The sequence below is a fragment of the Schistocerca cancellata genome, chromosome 1 (genome assembly GCF_023864275.1).
Source record: "Schistocerca cancellata isolate TAMUIC-IGC-003103 chromosome 1, iqSchCanc2.1, whole genome shotgun sequence".
In the NCBI taxonomy this organism is placed as follows: domain Eukaryota; kingdom Metazoa; phylum Arthropoda; class Insecta; order Orthoptera; family Acrididae; genus Schistocerca; species Schistocerca cancellata.
In genome coordinates this window covers 611206688-611232746 of record NC_064626.1, presented here as the reverse complement: position 1 = coordinate 611232746, position 26059 = coordinate 611206688, and the positions used below count along the sequence as shown (strand labels likewise).

Sequence of the window (26059 nt, the reverse complement as noted above, 5' to 3'; positions counted from 1 at the left end):
ATAAATGATAAATATTTATTAGTCTTTTGTAAAAGTCTAAGTACTTAGTTCGAAGGGGAAAATGTCTGTTCAAAAATACCTATCCCGAATACATTCAAAAAGAAATTAAAACGAGTTAATACTCTCGTTCGTAGTCACAAAATTCGCGTGCTCATAACTTGGTTGTGATGTGGAGTTATCTCTTCATTATGGAATGCTCGAAAAAGTGAGTAAAAATTTGATAAATCTGGCATGTGACGGGGATCTTTTATTTCTTATTAAGGAACGATTTTGAGCTAAATTTACATACAAATTTGTAGGGGCGCCAGCAACCCCATGCCCTAACTACTTTTACTTCTTCTGCCAAGCATTTTACTCTTCCACTTGAGCCGGTTTCGAAACCTCGATCATACAAGAACTTGTTTAATTTTAATAAACACTACTTTTGTTGTGGCGAGTAAACTGATGCTGACTGGGAGAAACTTAGCAGATTTCCCTACGCAAAACGAAATGTTGTTCATAAAGTGATGAAACCAATTAAGAGATACTGGACTGGGACTACACGCTGCTAACACAATGAGGTGACAGGCGCACTGAAAACTTATAAAACGGGTGCTATTTCTCTGTTTGAACTCCAAGACGCTTAATAGTGCCTAAAACTCAAAAACTAAATGCTTTCGTAACATGAAATTTCATGCTCTACAACTTCGATAATTTGTTATTTTTTGTTTGCAGTAGTCGTTCTTGAATTACCACGCAAACGGGTGGACCAATTTTGTATTTAAGTAGTCATTCGATGCAAAATTTAATGGTCCTTCCTTTTGGTAATAGTAACGTTTTCAGGAGGACGCATTATTTCCGAGAAATAAGCGAAAACCTAAAAAAAAGTGCTTTTTTTAAGCCATCCCAAGGATTACGGATGTCAAAAACTTGGCTTCTGCATACTCTCAACTATGTACGCAATGAGACAATAAAATCTTCTATCTCATTTTTTGCAAACAAAGGGCCTTTTTTGTGACGCCTTTACTGGACTAATAGGCACCTGCATAGTACACATGCCACATCAACTGTATTAAGTAATAGATACACTATCTATTCCTTACGAAATAGATTCACATTCTGCGACTCTATGGTGGCTTCAGCTGTTTGCGGCACATGAAAATTTGTGCCAGACCGACACTCGAACCCGGATTTCCTGCTTATTGCGAGCATTCATCTTAACCAATTCGGCTATCCGTGCACAATCCCCAGGCAAATTCAAACATCTACAGGGTTATTACAAATGATTGAAGCAATTTCACAGCTCTACAATAACTTTATTATTTGAGATACTTTCACAATGCTTTGCGCACACATACAAAAACTCAAAAAGTTTTTTTGGGCATTCACAAATGTTCGATATGTGCCCCTTTAGTGATTCGGCAGACATCAAGCCGATAATCGAGTTCCTCCCACACTTGGCGCAGCATGTCCCCATCAATGAGTTCGAAAGCATCGTTGATGCGAGCTCTCAGTTCTGGCACGTTTCTTCGTAGAGGAGGTTCACTGAATCTTTCACATAACCCCACAGAAAGAAATCGCATGGGGTTAAGTCGGCAGAGCGTGGAGTCCATGACATGAATTGCTGATCATGATCTCCATCACGAGCGATCCATCGGCTTTCCAATCTCCTGTTTAAGAAATGCCGAACATCATGATGGAAGTGCGGTGGAACACCATCCTGTGGTACGTTTAGCTCCCTGCTTGCTTTATTCGTCGACTTCCGCGAGCTACGCGTGAAACTTGCCCGCACGCGTTCAACCGTTTCTTCGCTCACTGCAGGCCGACCCGTTGATTTCCCCTTACAGAGGCATCCAGAAGCTTTAACCTGCGCATACCATCGCCGAATGGAGTTAGCAGTTGGTGGATCTTTGTTGAACTTCGTCCTGAAGTGTCGTTGCACTGTTATGACTGACTGATGTCAGTGCATTTCAAGCTCGACATACGCTTTCTCGGCTCCTGTCGCCATTTTGTCTCACTGCGCTCTCGAGCGATCTGGCGGCAGAAACCTGAAGTGTGGCTTCAGCCGAACAAAACTTTATGAGTTTTTCTACGTATCTGTAGTGTGTCGTGACCATATGTCAATGAAGGGAGCTACAGTGAATTTATGAAATCGCTTCAATCATTTGTAATAGCCCTGTATGTGCCACGTTTTCTATGCTTCCTTTTGCTCGGACAAACACGAGTCCCGCAACACAGAATGAGACGACATGGAATCATGGCCATTGTTACTATCACCTCTTCTGTCCATCTAGGCTTGTAATACTTATTTTTATTTTACAATGCATGTTCCTTCACACATGCATGTCCTGAAGGAACAGGCGCTGTATTTAAGACTTTCGAAAACCACACCTGGCCGGAAAAAGTAGCGGCATACAGAAATTGAAAGAGGCTTGCGTATTAGCTGCAAAGTTGCGATGAGCGCAGGCTCGATGCGCTTCCGTTACTCGCCACTATGTTGCAATCCCACAATGATCTAGCCACTGAGAAAAGATTCCACATTAGTACCTCATTCGAATCCGTACAACGAAAAACCGGTCCAAAGTTGCAAATTTTAATTTTTATTCATTCGATGACTACTTTCGGGCTGAGACCCATTTTCAGATCCTCGTAACATAGTTGAAAATGGCGTTTCCAAAGATGTGAAAACCATGTCGGAAATGACCAAAGAACAGTTACAGCACATTCTGCTGACCCACGGCTATTCCATCATTCGGATCCTTCGGAGGGGACTGCCAAGTGGGAGATGAATATGAAAAACAAATTGAATAACCAACTAGAGGGCAATATTCTACGAGTCAGAAGTTTCAGTGTGGCAGGGAAGGTAGAAAGTCTGAAAGGGAAATGCAAGGGCTCAATCCAGTCATAATGACGGTCACTGAAGTAAAACGGAAATAAAGTAAGCAGTTCTGCTACAATGAATATAGAGTAATACCAACAGCAGCAGAAAATATTATACCGGATGTAGCATTCGTTATGAATAGGATGTAGGAGAGAGCAGCAATTACTGTGAATAGCTCGGTGATAGGACTATTCTCATCAGAATCAACCGCCGAACAACAGTAGCGCAGATATACCAGGTGCATTCAAGTTATAACACTTCCGATTTTTTCCCTCAGGATTGGAAACAGATAGAAACATGCAGTTTGTTCGCAAATATGTGGGCATCCGTTATGAATGTGTAACAGAGATGGCAGTACTGTAGGTCAAACAGAAGTCTGGTGGCAGCGGCGAGAATGAGGGCCGCTTTGCAATGGCAACGTTTCCATAGGGAGGACAAAGTGTGATGATTCGTTTCCTTCATTTTCATGGTGTGCCACCAGTTGAGTGAGATATGTGGTTATGATGTCATGGATGTGTCTAACGTGCGTTCATGGGTTCGACAGTTCAAAGAAGGCAGAATATCGAGTAACAACAAACAACATTCTCTGCCTCTCCGGTCTGACAACATGATCGAGCGAGTGGAGAAAGTTGTTTAGGAGAATCACTGAAAGAGTGTTGAACACATCGCCACCGAAATTAGAATTTCCGTGGGTTCCGTGCACATAGACCTGGAAAAGCGAAATGTGTCTTCCATGAGGGTGCAGGAATGCTGACGGACTACCAAAAGACAGCACTCGTGGCGTATTGCCAGGCTATGCTGACAAGTGATGGTGAAACGAATGGGACTTTATCAGCATTGCGTGAAAAACCGTCGCAAAAGGCTGCACGTGTGTTCTTTCATCAATACAACGCACCAGCGCTTCAAAAAATGTTCAAATGTGTGTGAAATCTTATGGGACTTAACTGCTAAGTCATCAGTCTCTAAGCTTACACGCTACTTAACCTAAATTATCCTAAGGACAAACACACACACCCATGCCCGAGGGACCGGCGCTTCAATCGAACGTGATGCTACAGATTTGAAGTGATTTCCCACGCTCCCTACTTACCTGACCGGGATCCTGTCGACTTCTGGCTGTTTTCAGTGATGAATGACACTCTCCGTGATCGCACATTCAATATTATAGGCAGTTCCAGCATCACGGTCAATACTATACCTTAGCTAATTCAGGTATGATTTTTATGCATAACTGGTCCCCCATATAATAGCCCGAAAATTACGAATTTGGCACGACTGGAAGGATGTGAACACTCTGTGCCTATATGCAGGCTCATATTCATCGGGAGAATTTTAAGGAGTCGTAATTCATCCACGAAAGAAAAGGCTTACATAATACTTGAAAGACTGATTCTTGACTATTGCTCGTCAGTCTGGGGACAATTACACTACTGCCCATTTAAATTCCTACACCAAGAAGAAATACAGATGATAAACAGGTATTCACTGGAAAAATATATTATACTAGAACTGATATGTGATTACATTTCCACGCAATTTGGGTGCATAGATCCTGAGAAATCAGTACCCAGAACAACCACTCTGGCCGTAATAACGGCCTTGACACACCTGGGCATAGAGTCTCAAACAGAGCTCGGATGGCGTGTACAGGTACAGCTGTCCATGCTGACCAGACGTTTTCAATTGGTGAGAGATCTGGAGAATGTGGTGGTCAGGGCAGCAGTCGAACATTTTCTGTATCCACAAAGGCCCGTACAGGACCTCCAACATGCGGTCGTGCATTATCCTGCTGAAATGTAGGGTTTTGCAGGGATCGAATGAAGGGTAGAGCCACGGCTCGTAACACATCTGAAACGTAACGTCCACTGTTCAAAGTACCGTCAATGCGAACAAGAGGTGACCGAGACGTGTAACCAATGGCACACCATACCATCACGCCGGGTGATACGCCAGTATGGCGATGACGAATACACGCTTCCAATGTGCGTTCAACGCGATGACTCCAAACACGGATGCGACCATCATGATGCTTTAAACAGAACCTGGAAACATCCGAAAAAATGACGTTTGGCCATTCGTGCACCCAGGTTCGTCGTTGAGTACACCATCGCAGACGCTCCTGTCTGTGATGCAGCGTCAAGGGTAAGCGCAGCCATGGTTTCAATGCTGCTGCAAACGTCGTCGAACTGTTCGTGCAGATGGTTGTTGTCTTGCAAACGTCCCCATCTGTTGACTCAGGGATCGAGACGTGGCTGCACGATCCGTTACAGCCATGCGGATAAGATGCCTGTCATCTCGACTGCTAGTGATACGAGGCCGTTGGGATCCAGCACGGCGTTCCGTATTACCCTCCTAAGCCCACCGATTCCATATTCTACTAACAGTCATTGGATCTCGACCAACGCGAGCAGCAATGTCGCGATACGATAAACCACAATCGCGATAGGCTACAATCCGACCTTTATCAAAGTCGGAAACGTGATGGTACGCATTTCTCCTCCTTACACGAGGCATTACAACAACGTTTCACCAGGCAACGCCGATCAACTGCTGTTTGTATATGAGAAATCGGTTGGAAACTTTCCTGATGTCAGCACGTTGTAGGTGTCGCCGCCGGCTCCAACCTTGTGTGAATGCTCTGAAAAGCTAATCATTTGCATATCACAGCATCTTCTTCCTGTCGGTTAAATTTCGCGTCTGAAGCACGTCATCTTCGTGGTGTAACAATTTTAATAGCCAGTAGTGTATTAGAAGAGAGAGAGATGCACGGAGGGAGGGAGGGAGATGGAGAGAGAGAGAGACAGAGAGAGAGAGGATCCAACGAAGAGCGGCATGTTCCGTCACAGGATCGTGTAGTATGAGCGACAGCTTTATAATGATTCTCGACAAAGTCCAGTAGCAGACTCTGCAATAATAGACGCTGTACGTTACACAGAAATTTATTGTTGAAGGTCCTAGAACGTATATTTGAAGAAGAGTGAGGCAACATAACACTTCCTCCCAAATACGTCCCGCGAAGTAACCATGCAGCAGTCGCAAATGGTACAGGGAAAGGGGCACTGAAATGACTGCTGCAACCGAAGTACGGAGGCTCGCGGACCGCAGAGGTTGACGTGGAAGTAGGTGTTGGCAAACGCAACCTATCTTCACTTGGCTATGACTATCGTTTCTCATACGGACAAAGCACGTGTGATTGAAAAAATGCAGTACAAAAAGGAAAATCCATTGATGTGACGAAAGTCACTGGATAGCGATATGCACATATACAGGCGGTGGTAGTATCGTGTATTCAAGGTACAAAAGGACAGTGCATTGCCAGAACTGTCATTTGTACTCAGGTGACTGATGTGAAAAAGTTCTGATGTAATTATGGCCACACAACGGGAATTAACAGACCTTGAACTCGGAATGGTAGTTGGCGCTAGGGCATCAATATTCCGAGATCCACTGACCAGGGGAGACCACGACGTTTGGAACGCGGATTTACTGCAAACTTCGAACACTCTTCGCACTCCATGAGGACAACAAAATGTGTAAGCAGTAGCGCATACTTCTCAAGTGTTATTGAGAAAATAGCAAGATAATTTCGGTCGTCAAATATATACCTGTGCGTGGCAATTTTATTCACGAAGCGGCGGCAGCCGAGTGGTTAGCGTTCAAGCCACGTAATCGCTGGCTTGTGTCACGTTCGTCAGTTTTTTTTATTTTCAACATAATCATTTTCTTTACTATTTATATTACAATTGATGTAATGGGAAAAATATGTGTAATCGGATGAACTTATACTAAATTTACAATGTTACTTGGCAGTCTATAATTTTTTAGTATCACGGATAATATAATAGTCATAACTATCGACTAGTAAACGACCAAACGCATAAAGTGATACTGAAAATGTACGCTTGCCCGTGTCTTAAAAATTGTTCGTATTTAATCGAAAGAGAACGAGAAATTGCTTCTCGTGAGGATGCTATTAAAATACAGTCGATACTGCATGACCAATTATCAGCGCCGATATTTGAAGAAATGCTGCGTTATGCCTGCTTCGCTACCAAATTATCGTCTGAAAGAGAGGTTTTTGAAAATGTGAACGAGGTTTGTTTTTCCACGGAAAACCTCAAAAGACCTTGCGTATGCGGAATGATAGCATTTATTCAATGCAGCTGGTGCCGTTTAACTTTATGTTTTCCATGTTTTTACGAAAAATACCATTCTGCAACTTGTAATGTCAAAAGCGACGATTAATTGTACATCTTTCGAAAGCCATCTATACCTGTCAAAACTTGGAGGTAACAAGTCGTTTCGGGCTCCTTCCAGATATAAGGGATTTCTCAAATCACGGACAAGCATACATTTTCAGTATCAATGCGTTTGGTCGCTTACTAGTCGATAGTTATGAATATTATATTATTGGTGATAGTAACAGTTTGTAGACTGCCAAATAACATTGTAAATTTAATAAAAGTTCATCCGATAACACGTATTTTTCCCATTATATCAATTGTAATATAAATAGTAAAGAAAATGACTGTGTTAGAAATTAAAAAAAAACTGACGAACTGGACTCGATCCAGCGATTACGTGGCTTGAACGCTAACCACTCGGTTGCCGCCGCCTCATGGTAAAAATGGCCATGCGCAAGTATATATTCGACGACCCAAATTATCTTGCGATTTTCTCAATAACGCTTGAGAAGTACGCGCTACTGCTCACACATTTTGTTGTCCTCATGAAGTACTACGAGTGTAAGAAGTTTGCAGTGAATCCGAGTTCCGACGTCGTGGTCTCCCCTTGTGAGTCAAGAGTGTACCGAAAATATTAAATTTGGACCTAGACGACCGGAAAACTGTGAACTGGTCAGATGAGTCCCGATTTCAGTTGGTAAGAGCTGATGATAGATTTCAAGTGTGGCGCACACCCCACGAAGCCATGCACTCAAGTTGTCAACAAGTTGCTGGTTGCTCCAAAATGATGTGGGCTACATTTATGTGGAATGGACTGGGTCCTCCATTGATTGGAAATGACTATTTGGAGACCATTTGCAGACATTCAACGGTGGAATTTCTATGGATGGCAGTGCACCTTGTCATCTAGCCGCAGTTGTTCGCGGTTGGTTTGAAGAACATTCTGAACAATTCGAGGGACATGAATCCCATCGAACATCTATGGGACATAATAGAGGTCAGCTTTCACACAAAATCCGGTACATGCAACACTTACGTAACTATGGACGGCTGTAGAGGCAGCATGGCTCCATATTTCTGCACGGGACTTTCAACGACTTGTTCAGTCCAAGCCACGTCGAGCGGCTACACTACGTCGTGCAAATGGAGGTTCGACACGATATTAGAAGGTACCCGATGACTTTTGTCACGTCAGGGAAAACTGGCCGCAGTGGTATTCCAAGATTTCGGCAGCGGGAAGCTACCCTGTCTTGCAGCGTGAGGTCTGAATTTGGCGAGCGGAAGTTGGCAGCACCGCAGCAGCGGCTGCGCGCAACTCCTTTTAACAGGTGGCAGTGGCGGACCCGACGGCTGTCAGTGGGCGACGCGAGGCAACGGCGACGGTGCTCCGCCATCGGCGATGGCTGGCGAGGCGCGGGCCGCCGATGCTGACGGCGACGAGTGAGTAATTACAAGCACCTAGCTGCTATAAATAACTAAGCCGTTGTCAGTCTCATGCAGATCCTTCTGGACCTGAAATAATTATCTGGGGAGGGGCTGGATCAACATATTGCATTTCTAACGGAGGCAGAAGATGTATTGAAGATTTCACTCCCAACCTAATCAGTCTGTTCCCTGAGGAAGTCAGGTGCAACACGGCCGAAACATCTGTTAATGTAGTATTTTAAGTATGTTATAAGATGATGCGGCAGTGCACCCAGAAAAATTTTAGTGAGAAAGTAACTGGCTGTACTCAAGAGCGGTTTAATGCCGCGCAAGCGATAGCATTAATTAAATGTGGGCCAATACGTACTCTTACATTTTAATAGATTATAACACACATAATATGTAAAGGTAACGTCCATTAAAACCGTGTTTCACTAATTTAAGCCTAACAGAAGCAATAATTCTAGATTGCACTGCTATTCGAGGAAATAATCAACATTACTCATGACACTAAAACTACCCGTCATAGTCGACTCTTATAAGCTCCAGTCATATAGCAAGAAAAACGTATTGTTTACTAACAATAAGATTCTCCAACGTAAAACTGAAATAAAATTTCTGCACAAATTCCTACTTAGGACGTACTAGTGACGAGAGTGATCTTACCGTTGTTTTCAGTAAAGATAAGCCGCTGCTCAAGATTTTTAGCGTCGCTAATATTACCGGCACGCAGATCTGTCATTTGCCCGCCGTTGCAGCAGCTCACTTGTGCATAAGGTCTCAGAATTGATTTCTTATTTCAGCTCACACTAAAGAGGAAAATGAGTCGCATTATTCACTGATAAGGATTAGAATTTGAGACACAACAGGATTTCTCGACACTCTGCGTAGTTTTGTGCCAAACAATAAAACATCGCGAGAGACCGTTTGGTGAGAGTGATTCAATTTTTTTCCAAAGATCTGTTAAAATATATAAGAAAGCATCTCGCTCGACAACTACTGCATATCATAACATAGTGTAAAAGAACCTGTAAATAAAAATGTAAATGTGTGACTACGGCCTCCCGTCCGGTAGACCATTCACCGGGTGCGTCTTTCGAGTTGACGCCACTTCGGCGACTTACGCGTATATGGGGATGAAATGATGATGATGATTAGGACAACACAACACCCAGTGCCTGAGAGGAGAAAGTCTCTGACCCAGCCGGAAATCGGACCCGGGCCCTTAGGATTGACATTCTGTCACGCTGACCATTCAGTTACCGGGGGCGGACACCAGTAAGTAAAACTCTTGTACCAATGCGTAATACTTGGAATTTGGTTTAATAAAATAAAGTTTATTCTTCAAACATTCGGAATTACACACAATTTTATGTCAATGAGGTATTATTTCCATTACTTTGAAAATACTGCCCAACCGTACACAGATAATCCTAAAAATCATTGTTTTTAATTCAAAACCGCTAGCGATTAAATTTTATCCCGTAAAAATAGGTAGGGCGATGCAGGCAGCCAACGCGGTGTCCGTAACATGTGCTATATGGATAAATCGCCTCTTCTGCACCAGAAACTTTGCATATTTTGTGGTTAGACGCACGTACTCACAACGACGGAGATTATTCAGCAACTTTTTCTTCCATTGTTTTCTTCGTATTTTGTCTAAGACGAGCGGTTAATAAGCCTATCTTTTCATGATTACTTTTCCCCGGTCCGCACGTGCACGCAAATGGAGAGGCTCTATAGAGTTCCAACACCTGTTTAGTTGCGATATTTGGCATCGATACCAACATACAAAATGGTGTAAAAACCTGTATAATATCGGAACGGAAGTACATAATGGTGTAAAAACCTGTATAATATCGGAGCAGAAGTATAAATACTGTTTCATAGTAAAGTACTAACTATGTTAGGAATATTTTTTGTTAATAATACGATTTCTTCAGTTGCAATATTTTATTCTTTTGGTTTAATTCGACGTGTTTCGAAGTTACAACTTTATTCTCAAAGGCTACAATAACGTTTTTTGGCCTGACGTCTGCTTCAATATATCGGCTTCATTTGCGCAAGAAAAGTTTATTTTCTGCGTCGGTGAAAAATTTCCACATTTGCATCTACACTTTAAGTAATACATCTTCGTGGTTAACTGAAACTAAAAATTGAAGCAGATGTAACGACAAAAAAAGTCAGAGTAGTCTTTGAGAATGGAATTGAAGCTCCGAATCGCGTTGGACTGAATCGGCAAAGTAAAATATTGAGGCTGAAGAAAACGTAAGTTGAGACTGTTTGTAACAAAATGTCTTTTAACATTGTATTGATATGGTACGTATCGTTAACCTTTCTTGAACGCAAAAGCACTAATTTAGAACACAAGATGAAATATGGAAATTATGCTACGTTTTCATAAACCAACTTGAATATTAAATCAAATACAAACGTAAGGGTCAAAGGATAAATATTGCAAACGCATGAAAAATATAGCCCTTAGCGTCAATTTTATGCTACCTCTACGTTGCATTGTTTCAGTGAATCATTACAGACAAAAGCATTCATTTATAATATGCTTTAATAAGATATAAGCACTGATTTTGAATTCAAGGCAAAATACTGGTCTGTTGTGCATTTTCGTGCGCCAACTCGAGTGTTACATTGTTACTAGACACCTTTTCTGGCGTAGTGCGAGCATACTTAATATTACTGGTATACGCTGATGAAATCTAGTATATTTATAATAAACTGTATACAATGCAATATAATTTTTACTACTGTACTTGTGTTTACTGCGTGCTATGTAAATATTGCATAAATTTTTTATTCTCATTAAATTAATAGTAAGAGGTTATTGTTTTACCCAACACCATTCGATATTTCCGATACGAATACTCTTATATTTGTACGATACTATGATATTATCGGATGGCTGTTATTGATACCGACGCCATTTGTCTAGAAACAAAAGCATCGATAGTTATTTATGTCAGTAATATCGGAGTATCCCTACTGTAGTTTCAAACACATATTGTTACTGTATTCCCTAGAGAGATTCTAAATCTCGCTTACCAATTCCTAGGACGATTAAGCTCGCGCATGGCTTTAAAAGGACCATACGCCCGATATATTGATCCAGTAACAAAACTGTGTGAGCGACGTGCCGCAGTGATCAGTTTACGAAAAAAGTAAAGATTGGATGCACAAAAGAACAAATCAATATCGCTGACGACAGACTGTTGTCGCGCACTGGACGATATTCTAACCACAAACCTTGTGACGGTCCTCGAGGAACAGACGTCTCTCTCAAAGAACAGACGGGTCTCTCAATGAGCCAACCTGGTTTCCGGAAAAATCACTCACGTAAAACACGGCTTCGTTTGTTCATAAATCCAGATGGATAATAAATTGAGGCGGCACGCCACGTGGTTAAATTTAGACATTTATTGTCACACGGTATTGCTAGCGTATATTACACGTTTTCAGTCGATATGTACCCATAGCGTAATGTGGGGCAACGGAGATACGGTCAAAAATACATTTATTCTACAGAAACGTGCACTAGAAATTTTGTGTAAAATCGATTACAGAATATCTTGCAGAAGCCTCTTCAGAGACAGTGGTGTTATTAGGCTCACGTGTCAATAAATTTGTGTTTAATAATGAGGCAGACTCTAGGACCAACAGTGAAATTCACAGCCACGATAGTACAGTTTGGCGCACGAAAAACCGGTCCCTAGTACAGACTGTTAGCCAATTAAGCAAGAAATGTTGCCCACCACGAGCAGATACAACAGCAAACAGATAAACTTGTAAGAATTAGATAGTAAAGAAATAACAAATAACCTAATGCAGAGGTCTATATTCATCGGATTGGTCTTGTCTTTTACATTACATTAGGTGCTGAAAATGACCTCCTTTTTCTTCATTGCACTTTTGCGCGGGCCCTAACATGTTAATATACACTTTCCGCAACTCTGCCCTATCAGTTCTCAAAATTTCATTAGTGCACTAGTTTTGTTCTTCAGGTCTCCTAATGCAACTGGGTTATTTGCATACACTTTTCCTTTAGATTGTCCCACAGATAAAAGTGACAAATGGTTAGGTACCGCGAATGCGCGGCCACAATCCTTTGCTGACAGTCCTTTCTTCTGTGAATCTTTCATGAATTCAAGAGATTGACTCGCGTGAAGTGTGACAGGTCGTCCCATCCACAACACGTACGTTTACGGAGGGTCAACTGTGAGTAAAATTCCACTAAGATTCGCGTACACACAGCAGTGCGTACTGTCTTTTTTTTTTTCAAAAAATATGGCACCATCAATTTGACTTGCTGACACGGTACCCCACGTTTCCGTTTTTTTCACCGTGAAGAGGTTCCTCATTAATAGCATAGGGCTTGTTTGTTGACCAGTATCTGCTGTTCTGGGAGTTCACATGTCCTGTGATGGAACAGGCTTTATCACTCATAAAATTAGATCCAACATACTACACTCAGTTGTTTGATATAGCCATATACAGTAATTCACACGTGTTACCTTATCTTCCTCCTTCGGTTCTTGGACATATGTCATTTTGGAGGACTCCATCTCTATATGGTGTAAATCACGTTGACAATACCCGAGAAAAGTTCACTCGTTGCGACAATTTACGTGTCGACTTCTTTGGCTTATTCATGCTCGAATATCCGTGATCACAGCAGATGTACGAAAAGACAGGACTAGATTCCTATTTGTGTTTGCAGCTGTCCGTTTAGTACGCCACTTTAGTACTAAATCCTGTATACTGCCCTTTGCTGGTATGGAAACGCCAGGAATCTTCTTTGCAAAAATGTCCCGCTTTTCCTTAAACGAACCAGTAGAGACATACTCCTCCAATACTCTGATTCTTTCTTGAAGAGGATAAATCTCGCTGAGATATTTAATTCACACGAAATAACAAAGTCACAGCGGCTTCCATACTGACATTGGGGGAGCGACAATGAGCAGTTTAGTACTCAGCGCCGCTTTTTCGTGCGCCATCCTGTGGAAGCAAAAAATAATTTCCAGATAAAGTCTAAGTTTCAGAATGAAGTTTTAATATTCTGCTACAAAAACCTGTCGACAGTCATCGATCAAGAAAATAGGAAATGCCTAAATATTCAAAAGAATAGTACCTTATTAGTCAAGTCTATAATTTATTAGCGCATATCAAACAGAAGTTAACATTAACGTTCATATTAAACGGGTTTTAACTCTTCCAGTAAACATGCCGCTGTTAGTGTTTTCTGGAACTAGCAAAGTTGCATAAATACTCTGTATGAAGTAGAAAATAAAAACAGCGGCTGACAAGTTTAAGAGTAGGATAAGCAGATTTGTTTCATAGTAGCTGCTTATGTGTGGGATTTATGGAATACGATGTGTGAATGAATGAATCATCTGTTTTTCCGACATGCATCATCACAGTCATACAAGTGGTTTCCGTGTTTGGTCCTTACTGTATGTGTTCAGCGGATATTTGTTTCTTTATAGAGGCAGAAATGTGCTCGGTTTTCATATTTCGTAATAAGCCCAAGTCATTCTTGAGACGTAAATATATTTACTGCCTCCGGTAGAATATAATTTTTATGCACTGTACAGGCGTCTTCTGTGAGTATTTCCTATTATTTGTGCGCCGTTCTACGATATAGTGAAGTATGACAAGCCCCGAACTTGGACATGGTTGCGACTTTGAATGAATTCCCAACAAAACGAGTGGGACAAGGAATGTAAAACTTCTTGCTGCTCCGGGCAGAGTGTTGACAAATCAACTTTTCTGAGCAAACTATTGCTTCTTTTTAATACCATTTAGCTGGCAGATGATTGATATAGTTGAGGTCCAGAAGTATGTCTTTTTTAACAATAATTTGGTTTTTTTACTATGTTTTTTCCGTGACTATCGGAAAGCATTAAAATCCATGTTGATTAAAAGAAAATTATTTGGATTGAACTACGACTTCAAAACACTCTTCAATAGTCTATGAAAACGTATTATAAGACCGTATTAAAAAGCACTACAAAGCAAGCTATAGCTGTGTTGGTGTGTGTTCTGCGCTTGTCACCACATATGCACAGTTGAGAGCTTTCTGCTGCATAGCTGACACAGAGAAATATCGCAACTTCACAATAATAAAGGAAGCTGTTCTAAACAAAGCAGACTTTGATTTATGCAAGATGAATCAGAAGTAATACGCTTCACAGTTGCAATAAAAAATGTGTCAGTGACTGAAGTGACAAGAGAAATAGCAAACTTCTGTTCAGCACAGCAGTTTGTTGAATGTAAGAAGTACTGTAATATTACAATGCAGATATTACGAAGTTCAATGCAGATATTATGAAGTTCGTCCTGTAGGAACATGGCAGAAACATGGTTCCTGCTTTTATTACGAGAGAGAGAGAGCTACGCAAAGAAATTGACACTAAGGTGACTATGTAAATACATTTTTGCGTCAAAATATCGAAGTTTTAAAAAGGGGATGATATCTTACAAGCATATCGTAGAAATGAAATCTCAGATTTTTATATCTGCATTCGAAGCACAAGTGCATCATGTCTCTGATGTGCACAAGGCACACCTCTAAATTTTTATTCTTCGGTGTTTTGTGGAAGTTTTACGTTTATGAATATCTATGCATTTTCTCTGCCGCTATAAAGCCATTAAAATGAAACGTTGTTGGCGCATTGAAGTTATGATGCAAAATCCTGTGGAACAGGTATTTCCTGAAGTTGTTTTAAAGCACATACTTGATATTAGTAAATGTGAGTAAATTATTTTTCAAGACTTTCAGAAGTAAAAAAAAATTCACATTGAAATAATAATACTGATTATATTTTGCTTGTTTGTGTATAAAATTTGAACCAATTGCTCTGCAGAAAGTTGGACTTCTCTAATACCTACCTTACTGCATTTTTTATTCGCACCTATGTCCTTTACATAAAACTACACAATTATACACCTGTTTTATTTCAGCCTTTTTAAGGCTTATGTCTTTTGGAGAGTTAGCAAGACTGCCATGTAGCGGTAGTATAGTAGGCTGTATGCCTGGTCCCAGAGTGACAGCACTGTAAACAAACCGTCTGTTGTACCACTCGCAAGCTGCAACTTGGCGCGCTGTGAGTGGCCCTTGCGGTGAGCGGGGAGAACGAGGGTTTCGTGCGGAGCGAGGTAAGGTTTGCGATACGGAGCATCAAGTAGCCAACACAAACCATTGCTTTCGAGTTTCCGCGAAACAGCAATGTGCACAACGGAGGTAATGATTAGTTAAATATTTTGTGTTATCGAAACGGAGAGAGCTGTTTCTATCGACATGTCAAATAACCGCGTCACCACCCATTTTCGAAATAATCTCGAAGAAAATAGCGCAATAATACACTCCAAAGAGTCTGCACAGCTCAGCGACAATGCAGTCTCACGCCAGCGAATAGTATGCAGTACAGTTGCCAAAGAACGGCATGGTGCGAAGGCTCCGATCGCCACCGAGTGCTACCAATCAGAAGTAGGAAGTGCACGCCCAAGTTCCGCATAGTACGCTCTGTGTGACGGTGCTACGCCAGAGGCGTAACTGTTAAGTGCTACAAGAAACCATGTGCACCGATTCGGATGAAAGGACTGTCTGTAGTGTGAAAGTGGAAAGGAAGTTGACCTTAATTGTACTATACGGCCCCAAGCGACAGGCACCTTAACCCTGCAGTTGAGGAGCATGGAACGTAGTGGACTGTTGACAAAACCAGAAAAGAATTTCAGTTCATTACGTTATTTTTTTATACAAGCTATATTTTATGTTTTTATACTTAGGATGTGTTACCATCTTAGAACGCGTAATCCATTGACGGGGAAAATTACACATTTATCACAGGAGGCAAAAGCAAAGACTCATGTGAAGTTATTCTAGGAGCGCTCTCAACATACAACCTTGATCAATTGGTTAGAAAACCAACTCGAGATGGGAACACATTAGATTTCTTGGCGACAAACTGACCTGATCTTTTTGAGGAACTTAATCTAGAAGAAGGTATTAGCGACCATAATATCGTTGTGGCTTATATGTTTGTGGAAGTTGCAAAAAAACCAAAGAAACAGCGTAGAGTTTTCTTGTTTGGGAGAGCAAATAAAAGTGTCATTAATGAATATCTTCATAGTCAGCTCCAAGCATTCACCGCGGGACACAAAGATATTGAGCATCTTTGGTCGGAAATTAAAGGTATTGTCCACCACGTGCTAGAGACGTATCTGCCTAGCAAAAATATAGGGGAGAGAAAGGATCCGCCTTGGTACAATAAACATATCAGGAAGCTGCTGAAAGAATTTTGCACAGTCGTTTTAAACGTAGTCACTGCCCCGTTGACGAACAGAAATTATGCAAACGAAAGCAGCTGTCAAAAGGTTAATGAGAGATTCTTCTAACGAATTTGAAAGCAATATTTTATCTGCAGATTCTAAAAATAACCCCAAAAAATTTTGGTCGTACGTAAAATCTATGAGCGCTACAAATAAATCAGTACCTTTTCTTGCTGACAGTACGGGTAATGTAACGGATGATGATAAACAGAAGGCCGAACTTCTAAACCTAACTTTCAAAAACTCGTTTATGGTAGAGGACTGCAGCACTATTCCCCCTTTCGCCGGCCTCTGTGGTCGAGCGGTTCTAGACCCTTCAGTCCGGAACGACGCGTCTGCTGCAGTCGCAGGTACGAATCCTGCCTCGGGCATGGACGTGTGTGATGTCCTTAGGTTAGTTCGGTTTAAGTACTTCTAGGTCTATGGGACTGATGACCTCAGATGTTAAGTCCCATAGTGCTTAGAGACATTTGAACCATTCCCTCTTTCATTTATCGAACAAACGCAAGGATGGCTGACATAGTGTTTAGTGTATTTGGGATTGTAAAACAGAAGGCATTTGGCCCAGACGGTATCCCCGTAAGATTGTATGTTGACTATGCTACAAATATAGCACCATTCTTATCCATCATCTATCAGAGATCATTGGAACAGCGAGAAGTTCCACGGGTCTGGAAGAAGGCCCAGGTCATAGCAATCTATAAAAAGTGGAGAAAATTGGATGCACATAATTACCGGCCAATTTCACTAACATCGTTTTTTTGTAGAATCACGGAACATATTTTGTGTTCAGACATAATGACCTTTCTAGACTCTGAGAAGCTCATCTACAGAAACCAGCACGGCCTTAGGAAACAGCGGTCATGCGAGACACAGCTGGTCCTCTTTGCGCATGATCTACTACAGGATATAGATACTGGCTCCCAGGTTGATGCCATATTTCTCGACATTCGAAAGGCGTTCGACTCAGTTCCGCACTGTCCCTTGCTTCAAAAAGTGCTCGCTTACGGTCTATCCGATGACATATGCGGTTGGATAGAAAGTTTTCTAACAGACAGAGAGCAGTATGTCTTCCTGAATGCGGTGACTTCAACAGAAACAAGCGTAACTTCAGGTGTGCCTCACGGCAGCGTAATAGGTCCGCTGCTTTTTACGATTTAGGTAAACGATATGGTTGATGGTATTGACAGCTGCATTAGACTGTTTGCCGATGATGCTGTAGTCTACAGGAAAGTTGTATCACACATAAGTTGTGAGCAAATCAATGAGGATTTTCAGAAAATAAATGCGTGGTATAGTGATTGGCAATTATCTCTCAATATTAGTAAGTGTAACCTACTGCGTATAACAGGGCGAAAGTCCCCATTAATGTACGAGTACAAAATAAATGTTCAGTCTTTGGAAGCGGTAACATCCGTCATGTATCTGGGTGAGACTATTCGAAACGATCTCAAATGGAATGATCAGATTACACAAGTAATGGGCAAGGCGAAATCTCGATTGCGGTTTATTGGTAGAATCCTGAAGCGATGCAGTCCTTCGACAAAGGAAATTGCTTACAATACGTTAGTTCGTCCAGTCTCAGAGTATTGTTCGTCTGTATGGGACCCTTACAAGTTGGGTCTGATTCAAGAGATTGAGAGGGTCCAAAGAACAGCGGCAAGATTCGTCACTGAAACATTTAGCCACCGCGAGACCGTTACAAATCTCATAGAAAGTTTGAAGTGGTACACACTTGCAGATAGACGACGCGCTAAACGGAAGGGACTGTTCACTAAATTCCGAAACCCGATCTTCGCCGAGGATGTACCAACTTTCAAATCTCGCAATGGTAACCATTCAAAGATACGAGAAATTAGAACTCGTACTGAGGCGTTCAGACAGTCGTTTTTCCCTCGCGCGATCCGCGAGTGGAACAGAGGAGGGGGATATGACTTTGGCGTGAATTGTGCCCTCCGCCACACACCGCTTGGTGGATAGCGGAGTATATATGTAGTTGTAAATGTATACATCATCAACCTGGCCAGAGTTGCACAAATACACCATAGCTATTTGCTGTAGCGATTTGTGGCTGAAAAAATTCGTAAGGCAGTCAGTCAGCCTGAGTAGTTGCAACTGTGAGTGAGTAAATAAGAATATTTTTAATAGATCAGAACCACTAAAAAGTGTTTTTCCACTGCCCAAATAAAAGAACGTGGACTCTTTTGTTTTCATCAATAAAAGCAGCTTTAGCAAATTCAAAAATTAAATAGATAGAATATTACAAAGAAGAAACTGTAAGAAGTGTTATTAAATTAAATGTTCTTACGAGTTGAAAGATATGCACTGCAAATGGAATCTTTGAATAGATTGCAAAAGTTCAGGAAAACTGCAATTCTTTTCTAATGAAGGCGTTTGAAAGGAAAGATTTAGTGTGGCATGCTCAGAAAGAAAAACTCAGTTACCCGGAGATAACGACCAAGGAAAATACCCGCAACCATTTGTAATTCAAAAAATTAAAAGTATTTTACCAACGAACACGTAATTAACTTGTAAAACCAAAATCACTTGACTAGCATAATGGACACCTATGCCCTGAATGGGTTGTAAAGTTATCAGTTTGATATCAGCCACTACAGGACAGTTGAACGATCAACTCTCTCTCTCTCACACACACACACACACACACACACACACACACACACACATATTCAGAACAGTGGCCCTGACGTGACTGGCCCGAATGAAGTACGCATAGGCCCGCTTTAACGGTCAGCATTTCAGTAACGAAGCCGAGTCACTTCGAGAGGTCACGACAGGGAACCTGAATCGGCAGCCACTACGTGGTAAACCTAGAGCAATATACTAGGGGTATAATCGAGCCCTTATTGAGAACACCCCGGACGCCACTGTTATACGATGTTCGCGTGCAGTTCGATCGCTGATGGAATGAAAAGGAGGAGGACGAGAAGTTCAACTGGCAGACCCTGCAGTCGTTCGGAACACGCTTCGATCGCATCACGCTTCCTGCACCCGTTTTCTGCCTTATTCTTCTCTTCGCTGTCCAGTTAATTGGATGGTTCAAATGGCTCTGAGCACTATGGGACTCAACTGCTGTGGTCATAAGTCCCCTAGAACTTAGAACTACTTAAACCTAACTAACCTAAGGACATCACACACATCCATGCCCGAGGCAGGATTCGAACCTGCGACCGTAGTGGTCGTGCGGTTCCAGACTGTAGCGCCTTTAACCGCTCGGCCATGAATTGGATGTTTTTGCTTTCTGCCGTCAGGTTAAGAAAATAGGTAAGTCATCTAAATATTCAGTTTGTGAGGCGGTTGTGCGGAAAATTAGATTGTTAATAAAAACAGTGGAACAGTTAGAGCAAATTTATTAGAAATACAACTACATATTTGTATTACTTCTCCACATAGTCATTATTCAGAATTTTAGTATTTCAGGCATCTTCTTTAGAAAGACAAAAGACATCACTCTGGCTGTAGAAAGTTTTTTTTATTAAAACGACGACCGGTTTCACGTCAATTGAGGCGCGCCCTTAGGCGATCTGAACACGTATTAGAAAGGAAGTATTTTACAGTTTTTTTACACTGGCTTAGTAAATATTATTATATAGATTAAAATAGTCCTGTAATTAGGTATTTGCATAAACTATGTGTACAACACTAATTTAGGCTGCCTGAAGCCTCCACCGCCCTTCACGTCATTGATAATTTAAAACCCGCTAGAAGCGTTTGTCAAATAGTTAAAAATGAGGTGCGTCCCAAAAACAAAATGAAACGAGTATTTGGGAGGGGGAGAGAATAAAATAGGCTCTGCAAAGTGAGCGAAAATATATATAAACACCAATAAAAACATAATACAGGGTATATAAAAGAGATCATCCGATTTGGCACGTCTATATTTCTGAAACTAATAAACATATACAATGAATTTTGTTTTTTGATGAACGGGCAACTCAAAAAGATTTTTTTCATGCCTTTTCACAGGTGTTCGATATACCCCCCTTTGGGTACACGGCATATATCAACGTGGTATTCAAACTGTTCCCACACTTAAGCGTGCATATCTTGAGTTACAACTTCCACTGCTGCTTTCATGCGATGTCTCAATGAATGAAGATTCATTGTTGTTGGCAACGGAGGCACATGAACAGAGTCTTTTATAAATCCCCACAAGAAATAATCACATACAGTCAGGTCCGATGACGTTGGAGGTGAGTAATGTAAGGCTTCATTATTTAGTTCAGTGCGACTGATGCATCGTTCAATAATCCTTTGATTTAAAAATTCCCGCACATCCAGATGCCAGTGTGGCGGTGCCCCATCCTGTTGGTAAATGAAGTCGTTCGAATCAGTCTCTAATTGTGGGAAAAGAACGTTCTCAAGCGTATCGAGATATGTGCTTCCTGTCTGCACAAAACACATTACATTTTGGAGAGTCCCTCTCATGTTGTGCAGCTTCATGTGGCTGTTCCATACCCCATATTCTCACATTATGGCAGTTCACGTTTAGATGGAATGTTGCCTTGTCACTAAACACTAAGTGGAAGAAAACTGTCAGCTTCCATCTTGCCTGGAACGAAATTACAGAACTCCACACGTTGTTGTTTGTCACCTTCACGAAGAACTTACAGTAGGTGACTTTTGTATGGTTTCATGTGCAGACGTCGACGCAACACACGCCAGACGGTCATCGGGAGCATGTTGAGCTGTCGAGCTGCGCTGCGAAAGGATTTCTGCGTACTCGTGAAACTATGGTCGATGCGTTCAACGTCTGTGTCAGACACTCGGGGACGGCCCGGTGATATACCTTTTCACAAACAACTTGTTTCTCAGAATTGTTCATGCGTAATGCACTGTTCTGTAGAAGGATCCACACCATACCTACTACGAAAGTCGCGCTAAACAGTTATTACTGACCCGCGCTGCGCAAAACTTAGAACACAAAACGCTTTCTGTTGTCCCGACACCACTGCTGCTACCTAGCGGGAACCATGTAAAACTCGAGAGTTTCCTCTTTCCAACAGTATGTTACTCACGCACACATTGAAACGTCCCCTTTGAACAATTTATACAGGACTGAGGTTAAACTGACACACAATATTTTTAGCGCAACGCAGTCTGACTTTCAATAATCCCTACAAAACAATGGCCCTGACTAACATTAACCTATACCTTTCACAAATCACTTACCTCACAAAAATCCTCATTACTCGAACTACTGCAATACAGCGAGCGCCACTACTGCCAGCTAAATAAAAGATTCAAACTACGGAAGGCACTAACTACTGATAGGCATAGTTAGCAAATGAAAGATTTTGATAGAGAACGAACAATGTATTTACCTTAATAGTCATAATATATATAGCAGTTCATGACAAATTTCAAAACTCCGCCATCTCTCCCCCCACATCCACCACTGCTGGCGGCTCACCTCCAACTGCCAAACGCTACGCGCTGTTCACATCCAGCTGCCGCTGCCAAACACTACAATGGCAGACAACAATGCAAACTAGCCACAGACTGCACACAGCACAGCCAGTGATTTTCATACAGAGTGCTACGTAACGTTGCCAATAAGAAAACATAAACAGCCTACTTACATAGCCCCCATGCTCCCCACAAAAAATTTTACAAATTGTTTTGGGCACTGGGCAATACATATTTGTTAAAATTTTTCATAATCGTAATTACAATAACAAAGAAATCAAATGCACACACTTATTGATACAATGTTGGTCAAAAGCTAAAATTTTCTCACAGTCCATAAAGACAGTCCTGATCATTCATCACAGTGAAACTGCCGTTTCTTTTCTCAAAGTCTGAGCAGTAAAAGACAATGCACACGGAAGTAGTGGACTTCCATGCAGTCTTGAAGAAGTAGTGTTGTCCTTCCAACGGAAAGACAGTGCCGACTCTTGACATGCTGACAGGTAATGGGCCACAACAGAGCAAACCCCCAGCAGAGTCATTCGACGTTTTGAAGAAGATTGGTAGGTAGGTCATCACAGAGCAGACCCACTGTAGTCCTGGTAGAGAGTATGGTATTGGTGGGCCACCAGAGGTGCAGACCCACTGCAGTCCTTGTAGAAATTGTGGACAGGCCCACTGTAGTCCTGGTAGAGATTGTGGTATTGGTGGGCCACCAGAGGAGCAGACCCACTGCAGAGTCCTTGTAGAAATAATGGTATTGGTGGGTCATCAGAGATGCAGACCCACTGTAGTCCTTGTAGAGATGGCCAGCAGCCATCTGTTGTGGCTGTGCGGGTGCACAATCACCATTGAAGAGTCTTGCAGTTAATATAGCAAGTCCATAATCACCACTTGTGCACTCACAAAGTTTTTGGAATTGTCCTTAGAACTAGCAATGCTGTTATCCAGTCCCTTGCTGAATTATTAACACACATGTAAACACTAAGAGCCCCAACTTCTCACATATTGTCCATATACTATGACCAACAGAAACGTGTGCAGTGAAATGTAACTTACAAGTTACTGAATTTGATGAACTGGTGTCAATTACAATTTTATAACATAAGAATACAATAACAAAGGTACAAAATACATCATTAAAAACATAACAATACAGGTAACATTTGTAGAAATACAGGCTTTACAAAAGAATAGAAATAGACATATACATCAGTGTTACAGGAATTATGACATAAGTAAATACATAAAAGATCAGAATAATTATTGAAACATCAACTTCACACATGAGCATTAAAACAAAACAGAATAAATAATGTCTAAGCATATTTACAAGGTAAATAACATATTATTAATGCCAATTATATTTGAGGAGAATAGTATTCCTCATCATAGTGAATGTAGCTTAATATTAAAAGAAGAAAAAATTCTATGAAACTACACAGAGACAGGAAGAAAACAAATACACAAGGGTACACAAACACATAGTGGGGTAACACAAAAGGAAAGGACAGGGTTCGTTTTCAGTGTAACATTTGGTACTGCAGTCCAACCCAAAACTTCATTCCATAGATCGTTCGTCTTATTTCAACCTTTGCTTCCACCAAAAAAATCCTATCCAAGCATGCTTTCTGTATTTTTCTCGTATAACCTCTCAGTGCATTTCTTCAAATTCATCGCAACTCATTCTCTTATATAGTCTACTCCTTCTTAAGCTAACTTAAATCTACTGAGCTCAGATGCTAAACTAAGGGACGAGGCAATGCAGCAGCAAAAAACAATTAACATGAAGTGCAATGACAAAAAATTCAAATTGGCAAAGTAAGCAACAATATTACAACTAATATGCAATGAGCAGTAAATGAGAAACATAAATCAGTAATAAACTGGCTTAGCAAAGTAACACAAAGTCAAATTCAGTAACACTATGCCTGGCAAACAGCAGCAGTACATGCTATAACTTATATCTAAACATGACATAGCTCAAGCAGAAAAAATATTACAGTAAAAACAACAATGCAGATAAGGGAAATGTATATTCACATCTTAATGTCTATGTAATTAAAGTGGTGCACCACAAAAACTAATTCTACAAAAAATTACCAAGTAGTCGAAAAGAAAATTATGTATGCAAGTCCTGTGAAGGGAAATGTCTTTTTGTGCTCCTTCGTTTTTTTTTTTTTAAGTTATTGTTTACTGGATCTGTAGGCATAAAATATCTATATTAGTACATTCATAAAATTTTATTTTAAACAATGCTGCAGTGCAGCTAAAACTAGATATTAATGAAAATGAGCAAATAAATACATAAACCAAGCCATATGGCATTTCTCTAAACTAGAAAGACAGTAGTCATAATCAGGTGTATAGACGTAAAAATATTTCTCGTCATTTCATTAGGCATTGCAGTAAATATCATAAATTACGAGCTCCACAGTATGCTTTCAACAAGGAAATGTCAATAGCGAGGATAATGGCCTCCCCTTTCTTTTTTTCTACCTGTGGCTCTGGAATGCACACCCTAATGGCTGTTTCTCCAGGCGTCTGACACAGCCGGGTGCCCACGACGCATTACGTGCAGGTGGTCACTTAACTTTCTTACGGAAATATTTACGACAGCAGTTTTCGCTACAGTGACAGTCTCATATAAAAATATTTCACAGGTCAAGAATTTGCATTACAAATCTGTAGAAACAAAATCCTATAAATATAACAGTGTCCAAAAAATTTTCGCCGGCATTGTGATACATTCACGCATTTAACACATTTCATAATTCTTAAAGTACGATTCTTGGTTTCCAACATCCTTTTTCACAAACCAGAGTCCCTAAACACTACTCATTATTCCTTATCTTATTCGTCGACACTTCTTCAATATTTCATCATAACAGATACATAGCTTAATCAAATAACTCATATAGCATCAGCTTATTGATCATAAACATACCGCAACAGCATAATACACATAGTCATCGTAATAATAACATCATAACACCTCAGTCATCTCTCAAAATCGTCGTAGCTTCCTCCAATAATTTCAAAACCTAAAGAAAATTCTCTGCTCATTTCAGTAGTGTCATCTACCTCAAACGTACTTTAAAGATCATGATCTCATACCAAATATATCATTCAAAGCTCTCATAATATCACAATGGGTCTGAAAAAATATGAACAGTTCACAAAGTACAGACAAAATACAATTTCGTAAGTGTGAAATTATCCAACTGTGTAATTGTCACTGACGTAGTAAAAAAAAAAATTTGTTTCTCTGTTAAATAATCAGATAGCTGTGTAATTTGTGTGTTAGAGAAATATGGTACCAATGTGTAAAGTTGTATAAGCAAATACCATATTAGCTAGGGCTCCTTGTGCTTGCCAAACACATGATACACAAAGTAAGCATGTACCCCCCTGAGGATTAATGTAATTATACCCTCAGGTGTTACAGATTACAACAATGGAATTAAATGTATCACGGAAAACCTTTGTATCATTGTACTTCAAATATCTTTAAAAATAAATGTTTTAAGTACAAAATCAATCACTCAAATACGTGTCCTGTAGCGCTAAATGTGCGTCTTGTTGTAACATAATCTCTGTGGAAGTGTCTTAGTTATTGTCCTCCTAAAGCTAAGTTCTGCAGAAGCCAATGTACTTGCCTCATGATACATAAAAGTGAAATGTTTTGCTCTTCCTAGTATGCAGAGGTTCAACTTGAACGGAATTATCATGTGGTTTACGTCGGTAAAGAATACTGGAATTTTGCTCAAGGTTAGCGTCAATGTTATTTTTCCCTGAGCCAGCCGGCGCACGCGGCAGC

At 40.8% G+C, this 26059-nt stretch overlaps 1 protein-coding gene across 4 annotated transcripts in view; it reads left to right on the top strand.

Annotated features, from left to right (window-relative positions):
* Positions 1-8391: 8391 nt before the first annotated feature.
* LOC126182698 (protein SERAC1) overlaps positions 8392-26059 on the top strand; it is a 169634-nt gene continuing 151966 nt past the window's right edge. For all 4 annotated transcript variants that reach the window (XR_007536698.1, XR_007536697.1, XM_049924874.1 and 1 more), the window contains exon 1: positions 8392-8484. Coding sequence is in view for 2 of the 4 variants with exons in the window: in XM_049924874.1 (XP_049780831.1) it covers positions 8444-8484 (41 nt within the window). In the remaining 2 variants the exon portion in view is untranslated. The remainder of the gene's footprint in view (positions 8485-26059) is intronic.